Source organism: Sinocyclocheilus rhinocerous, unplaced genomic scaffold, assembly GCF_001515625.1.
Source record: "Sinocyclocheilus rhinocerous isolate Xijiao unplaced genomic scaffold, SAMN03320098_v1.1 scaffold1635, whole genome shotgun sequence".
Classification (NCBI taxonomy): domain Eukaryota; kingdom Metazoa; phylum Chordata; class Actinopteri; order Cypriniformes; family Cyprinidae; genus Sinocyclocheilus; species Sinocyclocheilus rhinocerous.
Genome location: NW_015627629.1, coordinates 1,325,334 through 1,349,117, shown reverse-complemented (window position 1 = coordinate 1,349,117; position 23,784 = coordinate 1,325,334). Strand labels below are relative to the sequence as shown.

The 23,784-nt window shown below is 39.6% G+C and overlaps 2 protein-coding genes across 3 annotated transcripts in view; both read right to left on the bottom strand.

Annotated features, from left to right (window-relative positions):
- Positions 1-17,006, bottom strand: part of LOC107732402 (calpain-2 catalytic subunit-like) — a 23,727-nt gene extending 6,721 nt beyond the window's left edge. The window contains exons 1-7 of one of the 2 annotated variants that reach the window (XM_016543725.1): positions 16,946-17,006; positions 3,632-3,877; positions 3,406-3,478; positions 3,051-3,169; positions 2,809-2,942; positions 2,566-2,740; positions 2,008-2,082 (exon numbers count right to left, since the gene is read on the bottom strand). In XM_016543725.1, the coding sequence (XP_016399211.1) occupies positions 2,008-2,082; positions 2,566-2,740; positions 2,809-2,942; positions 3,051-3,169; positions 3,406-3,478; positions 3,632-3,862 (807 nt within the window). In that variant the 5' untranslated portion in view covers positions 3,863-3,877; positions 16,946-17,006. Of the gene's footprint in view, positions 1-2,007; positions 2,083-2,565; positions 2,741-2,808; positions 2,943-3,050; positions 3,170-3,405; positions 3,479-3,631; positions 4,721-16,945 lie in introns of those variants that run through there. The other variant, XM_016543732.1, reaches the window with a different exon arrangement.
- A 2,090-nt stretch (positions 17,007-19,096) lies between these two features.
- Positions 19,097-23,784, bottom strand: part of LOC107732681 (calpain-1 catalytic subunit-like) — a 6,547-nt gene continuing 1,859 nt past the window's right edge. Inside the window, exons 5-11 of the mRNA XM_016544098.1 lie at positions 21,967-22,141; positions 21,304-21,375; positions 20,955-21,040; positions 20,668-20,739; positions 20,411-20,571; positions 19,675-19,806; positions 19,097-19,299 (exon numbers count right to left, since the gene is read on the bottom strand). Coding sequence (XP_016399584.1) covers positions 19,097-19,299; positions 19,675-19,806; positions 20,411-20,571; positions 20,668-20,739; positions 20,955-21,040; positions 21,304-21,375; positions 21,967-22,141 — 901 coding nt within the window. The remainder of the gene's footprint in view (positions 19,300-19,674; positions 19,807-20,410; positions 20,572-20,667; positions 20,740-20,954; positions 21,041-21,303; positions 21,376-21,966; positions 22,142-23,784) is intronic.

Below are 23,784 nucleotides of genomic sequence, written 5' to 3'. Positions count from 1 at the left end.
CTGGACTCTGTCTGCCGGCCCCCTCCCGGGTGTCCGTCCTCCTCCTGAGCCTCCTCCCAGTTCCCACCCGTCCCTCCCTCTGTTGGTTCTACGGCGCGAGGACGCACCTTCCGGGAGGGGGGCGAAATGTCAGGATTGGACTGTCTTTGTGTTTTGCTCCCAATTGCTCCCGTGACCCAGTTTCCCCTCATGTGCCCTTATTTGGTCGTTCCTGTTCCTGTCCTTGTTGTCTCTTAATTAGTCATTCTGTTCACATGTGTTCCTCCAAATTGTCTCGTTAAGTCATGTATTTAGTTCCAGTCTGTGCGTTCCTTCTTTGTCGGGTCTACATGTTGTGAACGTGTGTCCTCTTCCCTTCCTGGTGTGGATTTACCCCTGTTCGGATTTAATAAAAGACTGTGTTTGCTATTCTACGTCTCCATTGTTCCTTCCGGCAGCGTTACGTGACAGTGACAAATTGCTCACATTCATACAATTCACACATTGCACCCGCGATGCAAAGCAGAAAAATCACTATGAAGAGCTCAAATACTTGTAAAAGCAAGCTAAAATGCCACAGTTCTTCAGCTAATGCATTTTTACTTTTATTAACACTATCAGTTAAGTTTAGGGCAGGTTTTAGTGTAGGAGGTTATTTAAGTTATTTTCAAATGTGATTAACATTTTATCGCCTCGCACCAGACATTTAATTTCTAAACTGCCGTGACATGTAAAAACCAACATAATAAAATGTTGCCAGGTTTGGATAAAAAATTAACACGCTTTTAGTACCACTTAATGAACATTTCACTTTGAAAGCGAAACTTAAGAAGCAACATAATAGAATTGCAGAAATGTCACCACAGGAACGTTTTCCCAATGAACCGCTGTTGTGCTTACTAATATAGTTTTTCAACTTTTCTTCATTTTATTTTCAACACAAAATGAGTACATAAACATGTTGTGCCCTCAATTCAAGGCCAGAAATGAAGGTGTTTAAGGCCAAAAATGCAACCAAATTTGACAAAACCTAAAGCCATCAGCCTAAAGAAGACACAAGTCATGGGACAAGACACCAGCATCTCAATCTCTGACAACAAACTTGAGGTTGTACACAACTTTGTGTACCTGGGATCCTCTATCTCTGACTTGCTCTCTCGTGACACTGAGCTAAACAGTCACATCAGAAAGGCTATCACAACCCTGTCCAGACTGACAAAGTAAGTGTGCATCAATGGCAAGCCGACAGAGCGCACCAAAGTGCAGGTCTACAAGGCTGGTGTGGTGAGCACACTTCTTTACGGTAGTGAGTCATGGACCCGGCATGCTCAACAAGAAAGTACACTCAACATCTTCCACTTGAGTTGCCTCCGTCACATCCTGGACATCCTGTAAGGACAAGATCCCCAACTGCACTGTCCTTAAGAGAGCAAGGATCTCATTCATGTTCACCCTTCTTAAGTAGAGATGCATGTGAAGGCTGGGTCATGTTGTCCAAATGGGTGATGGGTGCATTCAGAAAGATCTCCTGTATGACAAGCTGTCACATGAAACGCGACCAACAGGTAGACCTCACGTGAGGTACAAAGACTTGTCAATGACATCTCAAGGCCCTCAGAATCAAACCAATCTCTTGGGAAGCTGCTGCCTCAGACAGACTACAAGTGGAGATAGATTGTGTAAAAAGGCCTCTCTAACTTTGTGGAGACCCTCAGATAGCAGTCTCAAACTAAGCGGCTACGGAGGAAGGCCAGGACCCAGCCTATCCAACAAGATTTAGAGTTCATCTGCAGGTTTTGTGGCAGAGACTGCCATTCCCAAATTGGATTTTTGAATCACAACAGAAGCTGTACCAGTGATCTTCATCCGATATGATCCATGGTCTCCTGAAACTGATGGATGCCTATACTAGTGCCATCATTAAGGTAAAAAATGTACCTGAATCTCAATTCAACTGTGGAAGTATCCTATTAACAAAAGTTATAATCTGAGACTAACTGAAACGGCCAGATGCTTGTGTGGTCTTACCTCAAAAACCCCTGTCACAGTGTAAGCATGCTCCGTAATTATGCCATGAAGTAACTCATTTTCTTCAGGGGTTGTCTAATGTTGCATACAAAAAACAACAAGTGTAAATATTTCATATTAGTACATAGCAGGCCATGTACAGTATACAATTATTAAAAGAAAACTTTTATATTCTTTGACATTCTTGACTTCTGCATACATTAGTCATCAAATTTAATCTGATCTTCAACCTAAATCATAACAATGCACAAATACAGCCTGCTTTTGCCTTTTTTGACAGTACAGTCAAGGAAGGACAGGAAGCTATAGTACAGGAGAGAGGACTCAATCTATTGTGTTACATGTTAGAGGACTGCAAACGAGGCTATGGCTCTGATTTGTAATTTGCTTTAAGCAGACTGAGTTTGACTGTTGTTGTGACATAGTAAAAGATCAGATCAAATTCCGCTTTTTTTGTTATGTGCTTTTTTTTTTACGACAATCAGTTTACATTCTGCCTATGGAAAGACCTAACAAATATATGACAATGCTTTGGATCCAGGATTTGGTCTTTCTTACCACTGTGTTAGAACCGCAACCCATAAGCGTTTTCGACTTGAATGCACATTCCATGATTTTCCACAAATCAGCAGGAGCTGTATTCAGTGTATAATACATATGCGTTCCACCAGTGAAGTCCATCAGGGCCTCCGATATGAAACCAGCGTGCAAGTCAGCATAGGACCCGCACACCCTGTAAAGACAGTTTATGAGTTCACTCCTCAGCATACTTGTATTTTTTCTCAAAATAATGGTACCAACTTTGCATATGCTTTCTCCAGTAAAGCAGGCCAAAACTCATTGGACGTTTTTGAACACACAAAAAGTAGTTCATCATCAATAGTTGGAAGCTGGTCATCAATAACAACATCAATCCATTTCCCAAATCGCCAGAACTGTGATAAATTACAAACATGGGAAATATGACTTTCTTGTGTTGAAGAAATTATAATGTGAGAAACTTCTAAATCAATATTGAAATATTGAACAGTTATCATAGTGACCCTGAAGTGAAATATCCCAGCATAATCCTTGGTGAATGACTGTTCAGCTGGCATGACCTGTTTTATGATATCCTTCTCAAAAGTTAGAGCTCCAATTGCAGCCAAGAACCAACAGTTTCCTAAATAAATAAAATATTACATATCTGAAGTCACATCTGAAATATGTACAAAATGTGTCAAAATAATGGTGTATATTATTACTAGTTTCCCATCATATGGTGCATGATGCCATTTATTTTAATTGTTAAGAAGAGACATGAGTTGATATCTGGGTTGAGAACAAAAATTGGCCCACAACACATTGTATAGTAGACATAGCACCTATGGTATGACAACAGAATCTACTCAAACTTACCTAATACATTTCCCTGTGCATAGTCAAACCTTGACACATCATCTACAATTAAATTAGGGTCTGACACCAATTCCTGATAAGAGAAAATCAAGTGCAATTCCTTCAGTAGCAAAACATGGACACATACAAAGAAGAGATTTGTAATTCATAATTCCATGCAAAGCTATGAAAGCCATTATGGCAGAAGGTTAGAATATTTACAAAGAATTATGTAATGTTTACATACGGATGGCCGCTTCCACACAACTTGAGACATGTCCACCTCAGGCGGCAGATCATCAAACAAGCCAATGGAGCTGTTGTCTGGAGGGAACAACTCATCATTGTATAGTGTGTTTTCAGTGAGACAGTTCTGGTGCAGCTCCTGGTAGTTCTGATCCAGGAGGTTCAATGGACTGGTAGGAGAATTCACATCATCTTCATTTGGGTTGTGGTGGCACTCATCAGGGGGAGGCATTTTTCACTCAGAATGCTTTTGCAGCATGACAAACAAATACAAACACATTTTTAGCATTGTGCTTGTGTATCAACATGAGTGCACAAGGCTGCAGTCAATGTACCCTTTGTAAGGGTACTTAAGTTTAATTTGACCGATCCATTCTGAATAGGAAAATGTGGACAGAAATTCAAAGTGTCTATTTCCACAAAATGCAAATAATCTCTATTGTTAGCAAAGGCAGTTTAGGTAGCATGATTAGAGAGTCGGACTTGTAACCAAAAGCTTGTGGGTTCGAGTCTCGGTACTAATGGTGTTTAATATGAGTACATAATGGAAATAAAGTGTTTAATGGGTATTTAAAATGCCTATAATTGAGACTGAATGTGGTGTCCTCGGACGGGCTGGCATATCGACTACAACAAGTGTAGCTCATGTTGTTACCAATCTCAAAACCGTGGCTCCCTTCCTGGACCTTCAAGAACACCTTTACTGATCAACAAGTTCAATATGGTTATGGTTAAGTAGGGTTAGGTGTAGGGATTAGGCTTTAGGGATAGCGACAAGTAAGGTCCCAGTAAGGCAGCATCCATTTATGATTTTAATAAACATACACTGAATACGTTATTATTTCTCTTCTATAATGTACTTCAATACACTGAGCTGTTAACTGTGTAAATATAAATGTATCATAACACTATTTATGCTTACCGTTTATACTTAGTGTAAATACTTAGCATCTAATAGGCTCTGGCAAAAAAAAAAAAACACACAGCAAAACTAGACCTGTGTGAAATTCTGATTGGTCAGCAGATGTCTACGCCAAGGTGCATTGCAGCAAAAGTTTTGGCAGCATCACAAAACAACACTTTTGCAAACCTTGTGTTTTTCATAGACATGGCATTGGCCAAAACAATCTATTTAAATACAGAGATATTGAGGAAACTAGCTCAGATTACCAATGATGCACTAGAAACGCATCACTGCAAAACTTTACTTTAGAACTCTATGTTCATTTACAAATCACAAAAACGAGCAAAATAGAAATATAATGCCAATTTAGAACTGTTTCCACTATACTGTATATCAAATGGTAAGAAATACTCAACCCACAACCTTTGAGATGTTAGCTTAAGAGTGTCACAAAAACGAGCGTAGCCTATACTTGTTGCACAGTGTTTTTTTCCCCCCCTTTTGTTAATCTGTTAATTATATTATAGCCTATTATATATTTTGTGTGATCCTATTTATTTTATTCTTTTATAGACTTAATTTCAGTTTTTCTCCTTTCACAGAAGCGCAGCAGGTGCATGATGCGACGATTGAATCCTCATGGTCTTGTTGCTATTCACGCATATCTAATCTTACTGGTTAACGATCGACTAATGAGCTTCATTTGACGGTCAGGAAAATAAAAATGAACAAAATGCTGTCATTCTAGAATTCTCCACCATATTAACTCCATACACTTTTCTTTCATTTCTCACGTTTTTATAGTAATATTGTAGTATTACAAGTACTGTAACATGCTATTTGTACTATTAATAGCATCTGTCATTATTTATGCTTAGTGTAAACAAGATATTATTTGTTGCTATTTAATGCATACCGTTATTTACACTCCTTTATTATTTTTGAAAATGTGTTGATAAGATTTTGAAGAAAGCAGTTTGTTGGAACTTCAAATCATTGATTCTTTCTGATGAACTACTACCACAAGATATACATGTGTTTATTTGTCAATACATTCTGCTAAAGTATAGATGTTCATTTTGCTAAAGGATATATTCTTTTTTATTATGTCGGCATATTCCCATGTCTCACTGGCTGTAGTTCAAGTCAGCTCAAAGAGACAAACACAAAGCCCTTTTGTTTCCCTCCCTTACAATAAGAGGCTCAAAAGTGCTTTGTGTTTGTCTTTGGATCAGCTTTTGTGCACATTGTGGAGACCAAAATTCGCCAAGTCATTCAGTGGCTGTATAAAACCTGTTGAAGTTTAGTTTAGAGTCTATTACTTAAAGCCTACTAATTTTTATAATTATTTCTAAGTTGGAGACTCTAACCCTAATTAATTATGGTTGTATAGAGCAGAGGTTCTCAGCTCTGGCCCTTGAGGTCTATTTTCTTACAGAGATTAGCTCCAACCTTGATCAAACTCACCTGCCTTGTAACTTTCTAGTAATCCTGAATCTGATTAGCTTGTTAATGTGTGTTTGATTAGGATTGGAACTAAACTCTGCAAGAAAAGTGGACCTCGAGGGCCAGAGTTGAGAACCCCCGGCACAGAGTATACTGACAACTTATTAGATAGTGTTTTTTTAATATATTAAAGATGCTGTCAGAGAAAACCCCTTGAATGTGATTTGGTGATTGTAAAGAAGAAGAACAATGTTGGGGATTTGATTTGATGTGATGTATGCAATTAAAAAAAAAATCTGTGGTATGGAAATTGACTTAGATATCCGATTGGACTAGTGCCAAGGTTGCCGATCAGCTGGGGTTGGGCTTTGACCCTTTTTTAGGTTCAGGTGGAATGCAAATGGTAGAGCATCTGAGCTGAAAATTCAAACGTGGAATAAGGGAATCAAGAACCTCTGTGAACTTCTGATTTTGTTGTGTCAGAGAGAAATTGTGATGAGAGGTTTTAGAACATTACATGGAAGAGACAAGCCTTTGGCCAACTGTGGTGGAGATACATTGCTCCTCCTTGGATGATCACGCAGTGAATGTGTAATTTAAAGGGGACATACACACAGTTTCTGCCAATCTCATATTAATCTTGAGTACCTATAGAGTAGTATTGCATCCTTCATATCTCCGAAGAGTCTTTAATTTTATCAGATTTATAAAAGATAGATAAAGCTTTACGCTTCTCTCCAAAAACAGTCGAGCTCCTTGAGGCGTGCCGTGGGCGGAGCTAAAGAGTAACGAGCACGCAAAGCTATTAGGCGTGTTCGACTTGAAGCGGTGCTGCACAGATCAATCAGTGTATGACATCAAAGTACCGTGAGAGCTATAGAGAGCAGACAGCTCTGCATGCTTTTGAATCTGTGCAGCACTGCCGACGACTTCCGGAAACCGAATGAAGCACGTGGACACTGTTGCCAACTTCTTTCAATGGAAAGTAGCTAAAGCCCGCTTGAAAAGTCGCTAGATGACGTCATATGCTAATTAGAATATTCACAACATCATTGCGTCGTATTGCCTTTTACAAGACCTCGCGCTCGTGTGTACCACCAGCAAGTCTCAGAAAGTAAATAAGGTTCGTCCAAGAAGTCACTAGATTTGTCGCTAGGCACTTTCTTGGAAAAAAGTCGCTAAAGGGGTCTGAAATGTCACTAAATTGGCAACACTGCACGTTGATGGGTGTGCTCTTGCTTTCGCTCTGGTTGATGTGTGTGTGCTTTCTTCCGGGAGAAGTGCCCATACAAGGAATTATGATGTCATACAGGGCCATACTTGAAAAAAAAAAAAACTTTCTGAGACTTATACAAAGGTGAGTATTTGGCACATAAATACCCTGTCATACGTCCAACTCGTTTTTTTTTTACTTTGGCCATGTTTAGCATGAGAATCCAACTCTTTAATAGTGTAATGAGTACCTATAGAGTAGTATTGCATCCTTCATATCTCCGAAGAGTCTTTAATTTTATCAGATTTATAAAAGATAGATAAAGCTTTACGCTTCTCTCCAAAAACAGTCGAGCTCCTTGAGGCGTGCCGTGGGCGGAGCTAAAGAGTAACGAGCACGCAAAGCTATTAGGCGTGTTCGACTTGAAGCGGTGCTGCACAGATCAATCAGTGTATGACATCAAAGTACCGTGAGAGCTATAGAGAGCAGACAGCTCTGCATGCTTTTGAATCTGTGCAGCACTGCCGACGACTTCCGGAAACCGAATGAAGCACGTGGACACTGTTGCCAACTTCTTTCAATGGAAAGTAGCTAAAGCCCGCTTGAAAAGTCGCTAGATGACGTCATATGCTAATTAGAATATTCACAACATCATTGCGTCGTATTGCCTTTTACAAGACCTCGCGCTCGTGTGTACCACCAGCAAGTCTCAGAAAGTAAATAAGGTTCGTCCAAGAAGTCACTAGATTTGTCGCTAGGCACTTTCTTGGAAAAAAGTCGCTAAAGGGGTCTGAAATGTCACTAAATTGGCAACACTGCACGTTGATGGGTGTGCTCTTGCTTTCGCTCTGGTTGATGTGTGTGTGCTTTCTTCCGGGAGAAGTGCCCATACAAGGAATTATGATGTCATACAGGGCCATACTTGAAAAAAAAAAAACTTTCTGAGACTTATACAAAGGTGAGTATTTGGCACATAAATACCCTGTCATACGTCCAACTCGTTTTTTTTTTACTTTGGCCATGTTTAGCATGAGAATCCAACTCTTTAATAGTGTAAATAAGTCAGAATGCATGAAATAGCATTAGACCTCCCCTTTAATAATAAAGAGATAACTGTTTTATGGGAGCAGAGAAGAGTGAATTATGTGAATAGTGAATAATAATATTATTATTAATGCATTTTATTTATTTTATTTATGTCTTTTCATCGTCTGTTTGATTACGTCTTTAATTGATTTTTCCGTAGACATTTCTGCCATATGCACATTAACTGATAGTCACCACTGATAAGCTACCACTAAATATTGTAGAAACTTAATTTTCTGTAAAGTTGCTTTTCAACGATTTGTATCGTGAAAAGCGCTATACAAATAAACTTGAATTGAATTATGTCTTTATTTGATTAAATCCATCTGATCGCACAGGCGCCTCACGCACACACAAACAACATTAGTTCTACCGTTGCCTGACATTTCAGCTATTCATCATAAAACTAAAATGCAGTCAACCAAACATAAAAGTTACTCTGTTTATTTTAAAAAGGTCCGCTGTAAAATCAGCGTGCAGTGCCCAAAAAAATTTTTTGCACATGTGAAGGATTTTACACAGATATTAGAAGATGAGTGAAGTATAAAGCCATGTTTAGGCTACATAATAAATAATAGTTATGCAAACAAATGTTACAAATATGGCAAAAATGGAAACATTCTTGTGATTCTTGTGGTATGAGACAGGCCCGTGAGCCCAATGCTGTTTCAGTTTTGCTTTACATTTGTATGCTGTTTATAATGAATGCCACTATAGCCTAATTAGATTTATTTTATAGTTAAATAAAGGCGAGAGCATTTGCAGAGCAGAAAGCGGCCGAGAGATTGGCTCCACTTAATGACAAGGTTTACTGTCCATCTGTTGGTGTTGGGCAGACGGTGTATTTGCGTCACCGCCATGTAGGTAGACACAAGATACAGGATTCCTGGGCTCCAGTTGTAGTACCGGGTAGTAGAGGTACAAGGTACCACATATACGGTTGAGCCTGTAGAGGGAGGTCCTCAAAAGCGGGTCCACAGAGTTGACTTGCGACCGTGTGAGAGACCTGTGGTTGAAACAGCAGAGGCAGTAAGTAGAGTGACAGCTCCAGTAGCTAAGCTTCCCTCTGATTCAGTGGAAGCTGAACCTGTTGATCCAGAGTGTGTAATATTGGAAGAGGTTACTTTGCCTCACATGGCAGAGACGAGAGATGTGGAAATGGAAGTCTCTAGGTCAGCAGAGGAACCGTTAGCAGTGGAATCTGATTGTGTTCTGCACAATGAGGGACAGCAACCCTCTGAGTTAGAGCACACAGGGGAAGAGGGTATTGTTCTTGTTGCAGATAGACCTGTGCAAAAAAAACCTGTCCCTGCACCAAGAAGGACAAGTCGTGTCAATGCTGGTGTGCATCCAAACCCATTTAATGAACCCAGGTCGGCATGTAATCCTGTCTCAATCAGCCCTGAAGTCTTTTCCCAGGTTTTGACAAGCCTTGGTAGTGTGTTTTTCAGGGAAGCAGTAAATGAGGTTAGGAACCTGCACTGATGTCATTGAGGACAATGATGGGTTTCAGCAGGGGAACATGTGGCCAGAGGTATAAATACAGCATTTTTTCAATGTGTGTTGAAACAGTGTATGGCCCTTTAAGAGATCGCCGATCTCTGCTCGCGAGATTTCCTGTTTGCATGTGCGTGACCAGAACAGCCATTTTGTCATAATCCAATGAAGCAGCCGAGTGCCATGTCGTTGTGTTGGCATCGGGGAGATTTATTATGAAATGATGCTGTCTTTCTGGGTAAATGTTACTGTAAAACTTTTCTTTGATATCCGTGGGAACCAGAGACCTGTTTGTGAACTTTTGACGTTTAATTCTCCGTAGATGAGATCGGATCATGTGTGATCCGCGTGAACCTCATGTCGGGTGATAGTGGAAATTTCCAGTGTAAGTTCAGTATTTCTTGTTCTATTCATGTGTTATTATCTGGAATTGTACAAATGCTATCAATCCTGTTAAAACTCTTGTTTTAATGTTTAACAATGTGTGTTCATGTGAAAAATGTGGTTATTGTGAGAGCAAAGATGAGATGACTTTATTAATGTGTTTCTTTTATCTCTTCTTTGTACCATAGCACTACCGTATTCTTTACTGTGTCAGTACCTTATTTTTTTGCCGTGTTTGTATAAGGATTCAGTATTTTGGTGAAGCAAAAAAATGTTTCTTTCAGTATTCTTTTGTACTTCATCTATACGGCCTGATCAAGTGTGTAAGATAACTTTTTGGTTGTGCTCACTCCAGAGTAATTTATTTGGGAGTGTGTGTGTCGTACTGGTTTTCAACCAGTGTTTCTCTGTTATTAATCACTGTCTAAGATTTAGTTTTTTGTTACACCGGAATTGGTGAAACATTGCGTTATTATTTGTTTCTTCCTGTAAGTTTTCAGTGTAATTACACTGTGTAATCCTTATAGAGTAACTTTTGAAGAATAATTTGAATTTAGTAATTTTCTTATTTTTGCTATTGTCTTGCGTAATAATATTATTATTTTTTTATTTTTTGCTCAGTGGTGTTCCTGCCGACCGCTGTAAATTCTTTTAAGTAAAAAACAGCAGTCAGATAAAACCCCTATACAAACAAATTAATCTGCCGTGTGCGTTTCTTTTTCCTGACCACCCGATTACATTTTTGGTACCAGGAGTGGGGTAATTAAGCCTAGTAGTAGTGCTTATGCGTCACCCATAGTACTTGTGCGGAAGACCGATGGGAACTTGAGATTGTGCGTGGACTACAGGCGATTAAATGCAAAGACAAAGCGAGATGCTTTCCCCTTACCTCGCATCGACGAGAGTTTCGATGCATTGCAAGGTGCGAAATTCTTTTCAACCATTGATTTGGCTAGCGGATACCATCAGATAGCCGTGCGGAAGCAAGACCAACCAAAAACTGCGTTTACCACCCCGTTTGGGATATTCAAATACTCCCGTATGCCCTTTGGGGTCTGTAACGGACCGTCCACATTCCAACGCCTCATGCAGTCCGTAATGGGGGATTTGATATTTCAAACTATGCTGGTCTATCTGGATGATATCCTTGTTTATTCGTCTATCTTCCAGGAACATCTCAAGAGGCTGGAAGTGGTTTTGGGTAGGTTAAGGGAGGCTGGACTCAAAGTTAAACCTGATAAGTGTAGTTTTCTCCAAGAACAGGTGAAGTTCTTAGGTCATCCGATCTCTGCTCAAGGGATTGGAACTGATCCAGGAAAGGTAGAGCAGTGAGAAAATGGAAGACACCAAGTACAGTGAAAGAACTAAGGTCCTTTCTAGGGTTCTGTAGCTACTACAGGAAATTTATTGAAGGGTTTTCTCAAATTGCAGGTCCTCTTCATGACCTGGTGAACTTTTGTCTGAGACAACATGGTACGGTTAAGAGACCTGAGTTTTGTTCACTTTGGACAGAGGAGTGTTGTACAGCCTTCGAACTGTTAAAGGAGAAGCTTACTTCGGCTCCAGTCTTAGGTTTTGCAGACTTCTCTCTTCCGTTTGTAGTTGAGACGAATGCTAGTAGGGAGGGTTTAGGTGCTGTCCTTTACCAACAACAAGGTGACTCTAGGAAAGTGATCGCCTATGCAAGTAGACGGCTACGTAATGCGGAGAAAAATGACAGGCATTATAGTAGTATGAAGCTTGAACTGCTAGCTCTCAAGTGGGCTGCCTCAGAAAAGTTTAGGGGGTACCTGTTGGGCGCAAAATTTGTGGTCTGAATTGTTGATTGTGGGTGATCAGTGCTGTAAGGTTAGACAGATCCGTGCACGGGAGGGTAGTCACGGGAAAAGTGACATCCAGGAATGTACGTTTGCTCTTCCAGGTTATACCAAGGCTCAGTTGAAAGAATTTCAGCTAAGTGACCCTGTTTTGGTCTCCTTCAAATAGTTTTGGGGTAGTCAGAGAAAGTCCACGAATCGAGAGAGAAGCAGCCTACCTAGGCCTGTGTTGTCGCTGCTGTAGCAGTGGAAATATATCCAAGTGATGGATGGTTTGTTTTACAGGGTTGTGAATGACCTTCGCTTGGGTGAGTGCAAACAGTTGCTTTTGGCAGCCTGTTTAAAAGAACAAGTCCTGAGCAGTATCCATGATAAGATGGGACATCAAGGCATTGAGCGTACGCTCGACCTGTTGAGACAACGTTGCTTCTGGGTCGGCATGTACATGGATGTCGAGAGGTGGATTAAAAGGTGTCAGAGGTGCATTCTAACCAAAATGCCACAGCCGCGAATCCGTCCGCCTATGAAGCCATTTTTAGCATCCAGACCGTTGGAAGTGGTGGCCGTGGATTATACTGTGCTTGAACCTGCCTCGGATGGTCGCGAAAATGCGTTGATTGTAACCGATGTATTTACAAAATTTACACAGGCGTTCCCCACCAGAGACCAGAGAGCTGATACTACAGCGAAGATTCTGCTGAAGGAGTGGTTCATGAAATACGGGGTACCAGAGCGGTTGCATTCCGATCAGGGAAGGAATTTCGAGAGTGAGGTGGTGGCCGAGTTGTGTCGCTTGTATGGAGTGAAGAAAACACGTACAACCCCTTACCATCCGCAAGGTAACGCTCAGTGCGAGCGGTTTAACAGAACGCTCCACGAGTTGTTAAGAACACTTCCTCCCAAAAAGAAAAGGCGATGGCCAGAACACCTTGCTGATCTATGCATATAACGTAACCCCACATGCTACAACGGGGTATTCACCTTATTTCTTGTTGTTTGGAGTAGAACCACGTCTTCCAGTAGATGCTGTCCTGGGCGAGGAACATCCTGTGAATAGAGGGCAAGATTGGTTAGTAATTCACCAGAGCCGACTCCGAGAAGCTCATGAAAAGGCGAAAGCATTTGCAGAGCAGAAAGCGGCCGAGAGATTGGCTCCACTTAATGACAAGGTTTACTGTCCATCTGTTGGTGTTGGGCAGACGGTGTATTTGCGTCACCGCCATGTAGGTAGACACAAGATACAGGATTCCTGGGCTCCAGTTGTAGTACCGGGTAGTAGAGGTACAAGGTACCACATATACGGTTGAGCCTGTAGAGGGAGCTCCTCAAAAGCGGGTCCACAGAGTTGACTTGCGACCGTGTGAGAGACCTGTGGTTGAAACAGCAGAGGCAGTAAGTAGAGTGACAGCTCCAGTAGCTAAGCTTCCCCCTGATTCAGTGGAAGCTGAACCTGTTGATCCAGAGTGTGTAATATTGGAAGAGGTTACTTTGCCTCACATGGCAGAGACGAGAGATGTGGAAATGGAAGTCTCTAGGTCAGCAGAGGAACCGTTAGCAGTGGAATCTGATTGTGTTCTGCACAATGAGGGACAGCAACCCTCTGAGTTAGAGCACACAGGGGAAGAGGGTATTGTTCTTGTTGCAGATAGACCTGTGCAAAAAAAACCTGTCCCTGCACCAAGAAGGACAAGTCGTGTCAATGCTGGTGTGCATCCAAACCCATTTAATGAACCCAGGTCGGCATGTAATCCTGTCTCAATCAGCCCTGAAGTCTTTTCCCAGGTTTTGACAAGCCTTGGTAGTGTGTTTTTCAGGGAAGCAGTAAATGAGGTTAGGAACCTGCACTGATGTCATTGAGGACAATGATGGGTTTCAGCAGGGGAGAATGTGGCCAGAGGTATAAATACAGCATGTTTTCAATGTGTGTTGAAACAGTGTATGGCCCTTTAAGAGATCGCCGATCTCTGCTCGCGAGATTTCCTGTTTGCATGTGCGTGACCAGAACAGCCATTTTGTCATAATCTATTTATTATGAAATGATGCTGTCTTTCTGGGTAAATGTTACTGTAAAACCTTTCTTTGATATCCGTGGAAACCAGAGACCTGTTTGTGAACTTTTGACGTTTAATTCTCCATAGATGAGATCGGATCGTGTGTGATCCGCGTGAACCTCGTGTCGGGTGATAGTGGAAATTTCCAGTGTAAGTTCAGTATTTCTTGTTCTATTCATGTGTTATTATCTGGAATTGTACAAATGCTATCAATCCTGTTAAAACTTTTGTTTTAATGTTTAACAATGTGTGTTCATGTGAAAAATGTGGTTATTGTGAGAGCAACGATGAGATGACTTCATTAATGTGTTTCTTTTATCTCTTCTTTGTACCATAGCACTACCGTATCCTTTACTGTGTCAGTACCTTATTTTTTTGCCGTGTTTGTATAAGGATTCAGTATTTTGGTGAAGCAAAAAAAAGTTTCTTTCAGTATTCTTTTTTATTTTTTGCTCAGTGGTGTTCCTGCCGACCGCTGTAAATTCTTTTAAGTAAAAAACAGCAGTCAGATAATACCCCTATACAAATAAATGAATCTGCCGTGTGCGTTTCTTATTCCTGACCACCTGGTTACATTCATATAAATTACATAAATTAATTTATCAACGTGCGATCATTCGTACGATGAGATTGGCGGCATACGAATATTTCATGAATCACACGTGAACTCTGTCGCAGGGATGGGCAGTATTTCAGATACATGGTTGATTTGTGCGCACGGATCTGCGCTCGTTTCTACGTTAGATTGATAAATGAGGCCCAGTGTGAATTCTCTGCCTAAAAAAGGTCAAATTAAAGTTCTTGTCTGTTCACCATTTCCCTGAATCTCTTTGAGACATGCACCTTGGCCTAAAACTGAAGACGACATGATCAACACATACTTTCACATCAGACTTGGTAGAACTGCAGGATTTGTTTCAATTGGGGCTGGAATCAAGAATCTCTTTTTAGTTATTCCATCCTACTCTTATTGCCAAAATGTCTGATTCTTAGGTTAGTATGGCTGAGATCAAGGTGAGGGGAAAAGAGTGGGAGACAAGAAGTTTGGGAACCAAAATGTGCTATTTATCTTCCTCAGATGATGCATATACCCTAATCAAATTGCCTGACACTTCCTTTCTTCCTGAAAAAAAAATGTATCACAGTTTCCTCAAAAATACCAAGCAGCACAACTGTTTTCATTGATAATAATAAGAAAATCACTGCAAGTTTACTTAATTCATAATCTTTATCTAAAAGTAACATGGCAGCAGGCTGGTTATTGCGGTGCCCCAGGACACACCATTTCACAGACGTGGAAACTGCTGGTTAAGCACTGTGTAACCAGGGAAGGCTTTCTGTTTGAAAATATTTGTGAAGCCCTGCATGGTGGCCCCCCTTGGCATGGTGCCTCTGGGCACATGCCCAAATGCTAATGTGATTAATCTGGCATGCCTTTAGAAAGCCCACTGATGTTGAGGGACTTCTCTGATAAAAATGATGTTACAGTGCGCCAAACAGAATATTAAAAAAGTAACAAATAAAGAGACCTTGAGATTGTGTGGCCTGTGTTTTACCAAAAAACAAAATCATGTAAGTTATTAGTGCCTGTAGTATCACTATTACACAGCATTAGCTTGTTCTCTGTAGTCCTTGAGAAAAATTGCAAATTCCCTGGCAGTGCACTGAGCTCCTGTACTCATGCATGGCTGAGTAAAAGGCATTTTCTTAAGACATTTAAATGTAGACCTTTCAGGGGTGCAACTCTGGCTATTGTAGTCCTTGAGAAAAAATGCAAATTCCCTGGCACAAATGCTAATGTGATTAATCTGGCATGCCTTTAGAAAGCCCACTGATGTTGAGGGACTTCTCTAATAAAAATGATGTTACAGTGTGCCAAACAGAATATTAAAAAAGTAACAAATAAAGAGACCTTGAGATTGTGTGGCCTGTGTTTTACCAAAAAACAAAATCATGTAAGTTATTAGTGCCTGTACTATCACTATTACACAGCATTAGCTTGTTCTCTGTAGTCCTTGAAAAAAAATGCAAATTCCCTGGCAGTGCACTGAGTTCCTGTACTCATGCATGGCTGAGTAAAAGGCATTTTCTTAAGACATTTAAATGTAGACCTTTCAGGGGTGCAACTCTGGCTATATGTGTTAGGCGGTGATTGATAAAACACATCTATGATCTATGATCCATGGTTCATTTAAAATCAATGATAAATATAACACGTATATGCCAAATGGTATTTACACTATGGTACATGTCCAAATATATATATATATATATATATATAATATTATATATAATATTATAAGTGTAGTGTTTTGATAATTTTGTTTGGAAAAGGCCTTTATCTCAGTTCTTCACAAGATGAAGGCCTACAGTAGGCTACAGGTGTTGATATAGTAATATCTTTTTCATTGCTGGCAATCGAGAAAACCTGAATATGGCTTTCAGATTAGTTTTTACTGGACTGCAGGTAAATATTCCACTTTTTATCCGACTATCCAACTGATTCAGACTGAATCGCGAACCGATTTAGACCGTTTTGCTAACTTGTTTGACAGTTACTTTGAACAGACGTGAAAATACGGAACACACGACATGATCGCTGACAGAAATGGAGTGAAATGAGAAAACAAAAGAGGTAGCCTAGTTTAAAAGGTGATGGGGGCAGCATCTCCTGGGAATTGCGCCATATATTATAAGTATCTAGGAAAAAACTAATGGGAAAAACTAAATGGGCATGACGCGACAACACTAAACGGAAAAATACACCGCTCGTTATGTTAAACTCCGAACATTCATAAAGCTAACGACAATAAAACACGTTGACATTCTAGAATTAAAACAATCCCGCAACTAATACTGAAACGTTCACTTTATATGTCTCAATACTTACTCTCTTGCGCAGCACTGTAAAACATACCTGTCTTTGAGGACCGGGGGGGCGCTGACTGACCGGCTGAGAGCGGAGCGGACCGGACTGCACCAGGCGCAGGACGGGTCAGTTCATTTGGATGGTGATTACGACGAGAATGGCGTCACTAAAAAGCAACACTTCTACGTATCAAAAACACAGATTTTCCCAATTTTTGGAGAGGAGGGTGATGAAATAATTTACTAAAAATAGATAAAAAGAAAGAAAATAGATGCAACACAAAACAAAACATTTATTGTATACATGTTATAAGCTCATAAACCATACAAAAAATTAAAACATAAATCCTTCCATTTGAGTTGATGTCGTCTTTTCATTTGCTCTGTACAGCCTACTTTAGATGGATAACTGCCTAACCAGCTATTTTTTGCTAATTATGCAAAATTATGCTCTCATCACCAGGTTTTTGAGGCACAGGTATTTTTCAGTGAGTGTCGTTAAAACAGATTCAATTTCCGTGTGTTTGGATATGATTTGGACGAAATTGCATGTTGTGCTTCTTCAACGTAAGAAAATGTAATAAAATGGAGAAGACCACTGTCTTGACTCAACACAAATGAGGAGGAATTTGATGATGCAGGTGAAATACTAGCTGTGTCCAGGTCCAGGAAGGATATGCAGGATAAAAGCGCTCAGTCCTGGCATTTATTGAAACAGGGCCATCACTAATAAAGTAAGGGGGACCCACGGCGACCTATTTTTAAATAGTGCATTTTCCTGACTTTTTTATATAAAAATTAAAAATTTATAAAAATAAAACTTTAAACTTGTTTAGTTTGTGTTACATGTAAGAAACAGTTTTTGTCTTGAGCTCTCTCCCTTATAGGGAAGTCCAAAGTGTCAACAGTGCTTAATTAATTAGTTGCCTGTATTCTTTCTTTTCTCTGCAAAAAGTGTATAATCTATTCTTACAAAGTATGCATGTAAACATACCCTTAGGTATCAAAAGGCTATATGATTTTGTTTGACCTTGATGTGGTATGTTAGAAATGTTAAAATAGATGAATACAAATAAATAAAACGACATCAAATGAATATATTTATTACCAAGTAATAGTACACCAAATAACAAATCAGTTTCTGAGGAAAATGTAGCTATACAGTAAATCAACCACCAAACATAGAATACATTCGATTTAGTTCGAGAGCTGTCAACAGTGTTCACAAATAGAGATAATACAAACTGATTTCTTTGGAGGAAAAAGAATAACAGGATAAAACTAAATACTTATTCTGAACTGAGCATGAAAGAACTAAGGAAAAGCTATAAAATAAAAGGCAAAAGTTGACTTATTTCTCCAAGAAGCCATTTTGTGTGAAAGGCTTCACTTACATCAGCGATCATTTTCATTGTCCTGCAGCCTCTTCAATGTATCTGATGGAAAGAGAAGAACTTTAGATGACAGAAGCTAACAGACAAACCTCAGAATATGAATTACTGAATACTGTACATATATTTATAAATTATTAAAATAAGCCTTTACCAGGATATTTTAGTGTACCCATAACAAATAATGCCATTTGACGACTATGCTGAGCTTGAATGATTACATTTACATTTAGACATTTAGCAGACGCTTTTATCCAAAGCGACTTACAATTGGGGGATACATAAAGCGATTCTTCTTAAAAGAGGCAAACAGATACAGGAAGTGCTTGTAATACCAAGTTTTTAGACGTTGTTCAAATAAGTACACGCTAGAAAGAGAAGGAATAGATTATAAAAAAAAAAATTTTTTTTAAAAAAAAAATCTTTATGATGATGATGAAGTCAAGTAGCTTCGAAAGAGATGAGTTTTCAGCTGTCGCTTGAAAATGGTCAGCGATTCAGCATTCCGGATAGGGGTGGGAAGATCGTTCCACCAGCCAGGAATGGTGAACGAGAATGTTCTGGAAAGTGATTTTGAGCCTCTCTGTGATGGTACCACGAGGCGTCGCTCACTAGCGGATCTCAGACTTCTGGAGGGGATGTAGATTCGTAGTAGTGAGTGGAAGTAGGCGGGTGCTGAGTCTGTGGCTGTTCTATATGCAAGCATCTATATGCAAGCAGAATGATGAACTTTGACTATCCACAGAGCTGTCTAGCTAAGCTTAATGACAAGTGTGAAATTAACAGCAATCTTTTGACTTCACCACAACTTACTCAAAGTGTGTCTCATGCTTTGAGAAAATAGACAGGATGAAGGAGGCAGTTTCCCCAGGTTTCTCTGTGCACAGTACAATCAGATACTCTCCTGGCTCCAGCCAGAAGAATCCCATCACTTCTCTCAAGTTTTGGAAAGACTTCATTTCCACAGGTCTTTTGTCATTGAAGAACTCAGCTGAGAACTTCCCACTCTCACCTAAATAAGAATTAGATGAGTCAATATTGTACTGTCAATATTTGACTATAGTATTTGAGAGTTTACTTATAATGGTATCTGTAGAAGTACAAAAAAGTTTGACAGAATAGCATCTAGAAAAGTATTATTTCTCCTTTTACTTCTCATTCACTTATACATTTTAGGAATATATTGCCGTTTTCTCAACTAAATTATAGCAGACAAATTACGAGCATATCAAACACAATAAATACAAAAAAGTAAAACAAGTTATAGATGTTGAAAAAAAGTGTTACAACACTCCTCATTCTCTCTGAAATGCAAAACCTGCAGAACTACATCTGTCAATACTGACCTTAAAAACATAGAAACCAATCATGAAGTTATTTTGGCTACTTCTGTTTCTCTTCTCATGGTTCTGCATGAGAGACACGAGTATGTTTTCAGCACCCTCCTCATGAGTAGGCCTACAGTCCTCACTAAGCTCCTCAATCCTCACCCGAAACTGAGGGTTTTTCCAGAAAGTCTCTAAAACACAGCAAAAGAGATAGACTTCTGCATAAGTCTTTTAGAAATCAAACCCAGGTGGGATGTTAAAGGTGCAGTAACCGATTTCTGAGAAACACTGTTGAAAGTGGATCGGACCGAGCACCAAAACACACTTGTAGCCAATCACCAGTAAGGGGCGTGTCCAGTAGTGATGGGGGAGGTGCCTGTGTTGAATAGCATGTTCAGACATTTGGGGGTGGAGGCAAGATAGGGGTGTGATTCTTTTGGGTAGGGGCGTGTTTGTTTTGGTGATTTCAAATATCAACAGCATTTCTCAGAAATCGCTTACTGCACCTTTAACAATAATCATCTTCTTTCTTTGTATGGTGGAAATGTATGCTCAGTAAGAGGGCCTTTGGAAGTTAGAAGGTCAGAGATGAAAACAACTTTAAAGTCCATAAAGTGGGGAAAATTCTTATATTTCGTTATATCGGAGTTTCTAGACTTTCCCATTGTTTTTATAAGGAGTGTCATTATTGAAACCACTATTTATACATCTCTTGCATTTATAACATATAGAAGCCTATATATTACTAGATATAAATATAAATACTATATCAAAAAACTTATTATACACATGTACCCATATTGTCCATGGAACCACCAGCTGTAGTCCCAGCAATCCATTGGCCAAAATTGAGTTGTGACTTCCAGTGGCATCCAGAGGATCTGTCCAGAAAATCAGGACAGAGACAGCAGATATCCAGGCTTTCGAAGTTTCTGGTAAAATCTTTCATTGACATCCTGCAGTATAGATACGTTTTCCTACGTAAAAGTGATTCCAAAATGTGATTCGTGCTTTGTATATAGAGAGTCATATATTACAACATTAATGCTGACCAGAACTCCCCATTTTCAAGTTTTTCACGGCACTTGAGGTCCTCCTTACTCACTGTGTTCCACAAAGCTGATCTGAAAGAATTATGTACATTATACCCACAATATATTTGATGTGTCATACCAGCATCACACCAGCCCTGTTATATCACACAGCAAATGCAAACAAAATAATATTTCATATTTGAGGTGATCGGACAAAGAGATTAGGTGATTATTTAAGATGCACATATTCTGATGCAATGAAGAACTTGTGAAACTGTTACTCATTTCATAAAAGCAACACTTACTCGTCACTCCAGTCTCCTTTCCACTCTGTATTTCCCCATGGGTTTAACACTCTCACCAGATGAACTGGATTTCCTTCACTCATCACCTATTCAACAAAACCAACAGTGGTTCTGTCAGTTTCAAACATTTTTTTAAAGACAAAATACAGAAAATTTAGAGGGGGGATAAATGTACAAAAGAAAAACGTATAAAAGTACATAGACATGAAAAAATTAAATGCATTTGAGAAGCCAAAAAAAAAAAAACGTAAAGAAAGTGCAGTGCCTAAAAAGAAGTCTGAAATCAATATTTCTCACTGCTCTTTAAGGTATTTGGTTTCTTTCTAGCGAGGAGACTTCATGGTCTTACCTTGGAAACACCTGTCACAGTGTAAGCATGACCCCCAACTATGCCATTGGATGACACAGCTTCACGTGTTTCCTGATTTATTTATATAATCAAAAACAAACAAGAATACACATATCAATAATGTATATAATGTTAACATTGTATATCAGTACACAGCAGATCAATGTTTATTTGTGAATAAAACCCTTAAATTAAATCGGTTTTGATTGTGTCTCTTCAGAGGACTTGGATTAAACTGCTCAATTCATATTAATTACTTTTGCAATGTCTTTTTTTTTTTTACCTTTTAAAGCATGAAAATTTTGGTTGCATTGGTTTAAATGGAAGGACAAAAGTGAAATATTGTCATTTGTGTTTTGAAGAATGGAAGTCTTATATTTTAGAATGACTCGAGGGTGAATAAATGATGAAAGATTTTTTTTTTTTTTTTATTACTATTATAGCATCTCTGATCCTGGAAACTGACTGGTCGAGCAATGTTCAATGCCAACAGCACTAGGACTTTTCACTGTTTGTAAAACTCCACCTGTCTGATTCGGTCCATGACTCTCAGTCCTTAGAAACACTTCTGTAAATCCTTAGTACATATATTTCTATATCAATGGTTTATGCCAACCGTATTTGTCAATGAAGCATTGAATCCGGGTTTGTGTGAGGTCTTACCCCATGATAAGAAGCACAGCCCATGAGGGTTTGGGACTTGGCTGCACGATCCATAATGTCCCACAGATAAGCAGGAGCTTCATTCAACACAAACTCCATGTGCACCCCACCAGTGAAGTCCATCAGGGCCTCAGACATGAATCCGCCATCTAGGTCTGCATAAGATCCACACACCCTGCAAAGCCAGAACCATTTTATGGTGCAGTCTAAATGCTACAATGTCACAGACATGATGTAATGTAGTGAATATGAAGTAATGTGCCCTGTCAATGTTTATAGATGTAACTTGACACTTTCCTCCTCACAACAACATACAAATCTATTAAGAGGGACAAATCAAAGGTAAGATCATGCATATGTTTCACACATCTATATTCTAGAGACCATGGGCGTCGGAACCATTGTATGTGGGTGGGACAAGACCCACCAACATTTTAAGACCAATGAACTTGGACTCACTCACTTTTTTACCATCTCTAATTCAGCGCATATGTCTGTTCAATTTTCAAATCCATTCCACTTGAGGAATGCCCTAATAAATTAAACTAGCTACAGCCTTGACTTCCACACTGCTGCTTCCTCAAATCCATTCAACTTGGCTCATACGAGTTTAGGTCCATATAAACTAAACTCCATTCTGTTTTCACTACTCGCACCTTCTGCACTCCCACGACACAGCAAGGTAGACAAAGCATCTTATCATATCTGTGTCACGGAATGCCAGGAGAGACAAGGTAAGATCCATGTGCAGTTTATTGAAAGTAACAAATTAACAGAACAAAAATGTGGCAAAAGGTAATCCAAAACATAGGGAACAGATAACACGAAGTAACTTTAGACAGCAAGAACTCAGAAGACAATATAATCTAGCAGCAAAGACAGACAGAGTGAGCATGGTGTATATATATATATATATATAAGAGATGAGTAATTAACTAACCGGTGGTAATGATCAGAAACGATTAACAGGTGCTCATGATCAGAACAGAAATGACAAGCACGGGACTATGGGAAATGGAGTTAAACACATAAAACATAGATAGAGGATAGTGCCCTCAAGTGGCCAGTCCAGGGCACCACAACCAGACACTGTGACAATCTGCCGCTCAAGTGGGTCTGGCTGTGTGCTCACATACAGTCACTAAACAAGCTACTATTTAAGTGAATGTTCGTCATTTTTTCACCTGGTGCTTTAAAAGGCATCATGTAGTCTTTGTTGCAGCATTGAATTACAGTTACACTTACACTATGTTGCTATAACACTAACAGTTATCTGACATTTTTGCTAGGTTGTTTGTTCAAAACAACTTTCTAGACTTTTGTTGCTGTGTTAAAGGTGGGGTAAGTGATTTCTGGTAGCCAATGTTGATATTTCAAATCACCAAAACAAACACGCCCCTACCCCAAAAGGGTCTCACCCCTATTTTGATAGCTCCGCCCCACACATACATACGCAACCCAGGCAATGTTACACTGTGTCTACACCGGACGCGAGCGGCGCGTCGTGACAAAATACTATAGAACTCATAATAATCAGTGATGCGGTGCGGCGCGACACGACAAATCCCCGACAGAAAACTGCTGCTGCGTTCTATTTATGACATATTGACACAAAGTTCAATTGATTTTCAACGGTCGCTTTGTTGCGTCCAGTGTAGACAGACTTTAGCTGTTGCGACACATAAGACACATAAGCCTTCTTTTGTTCCGCAGACGTTTTCCTCTTTTGTTTTTTCGTTGCTCGGCTCAGCTAATGTCCGTCCTGTGCACTGAGCATTCTCTCGTCCCCATCATGAGTAGACACGCCCCTTACTGCTG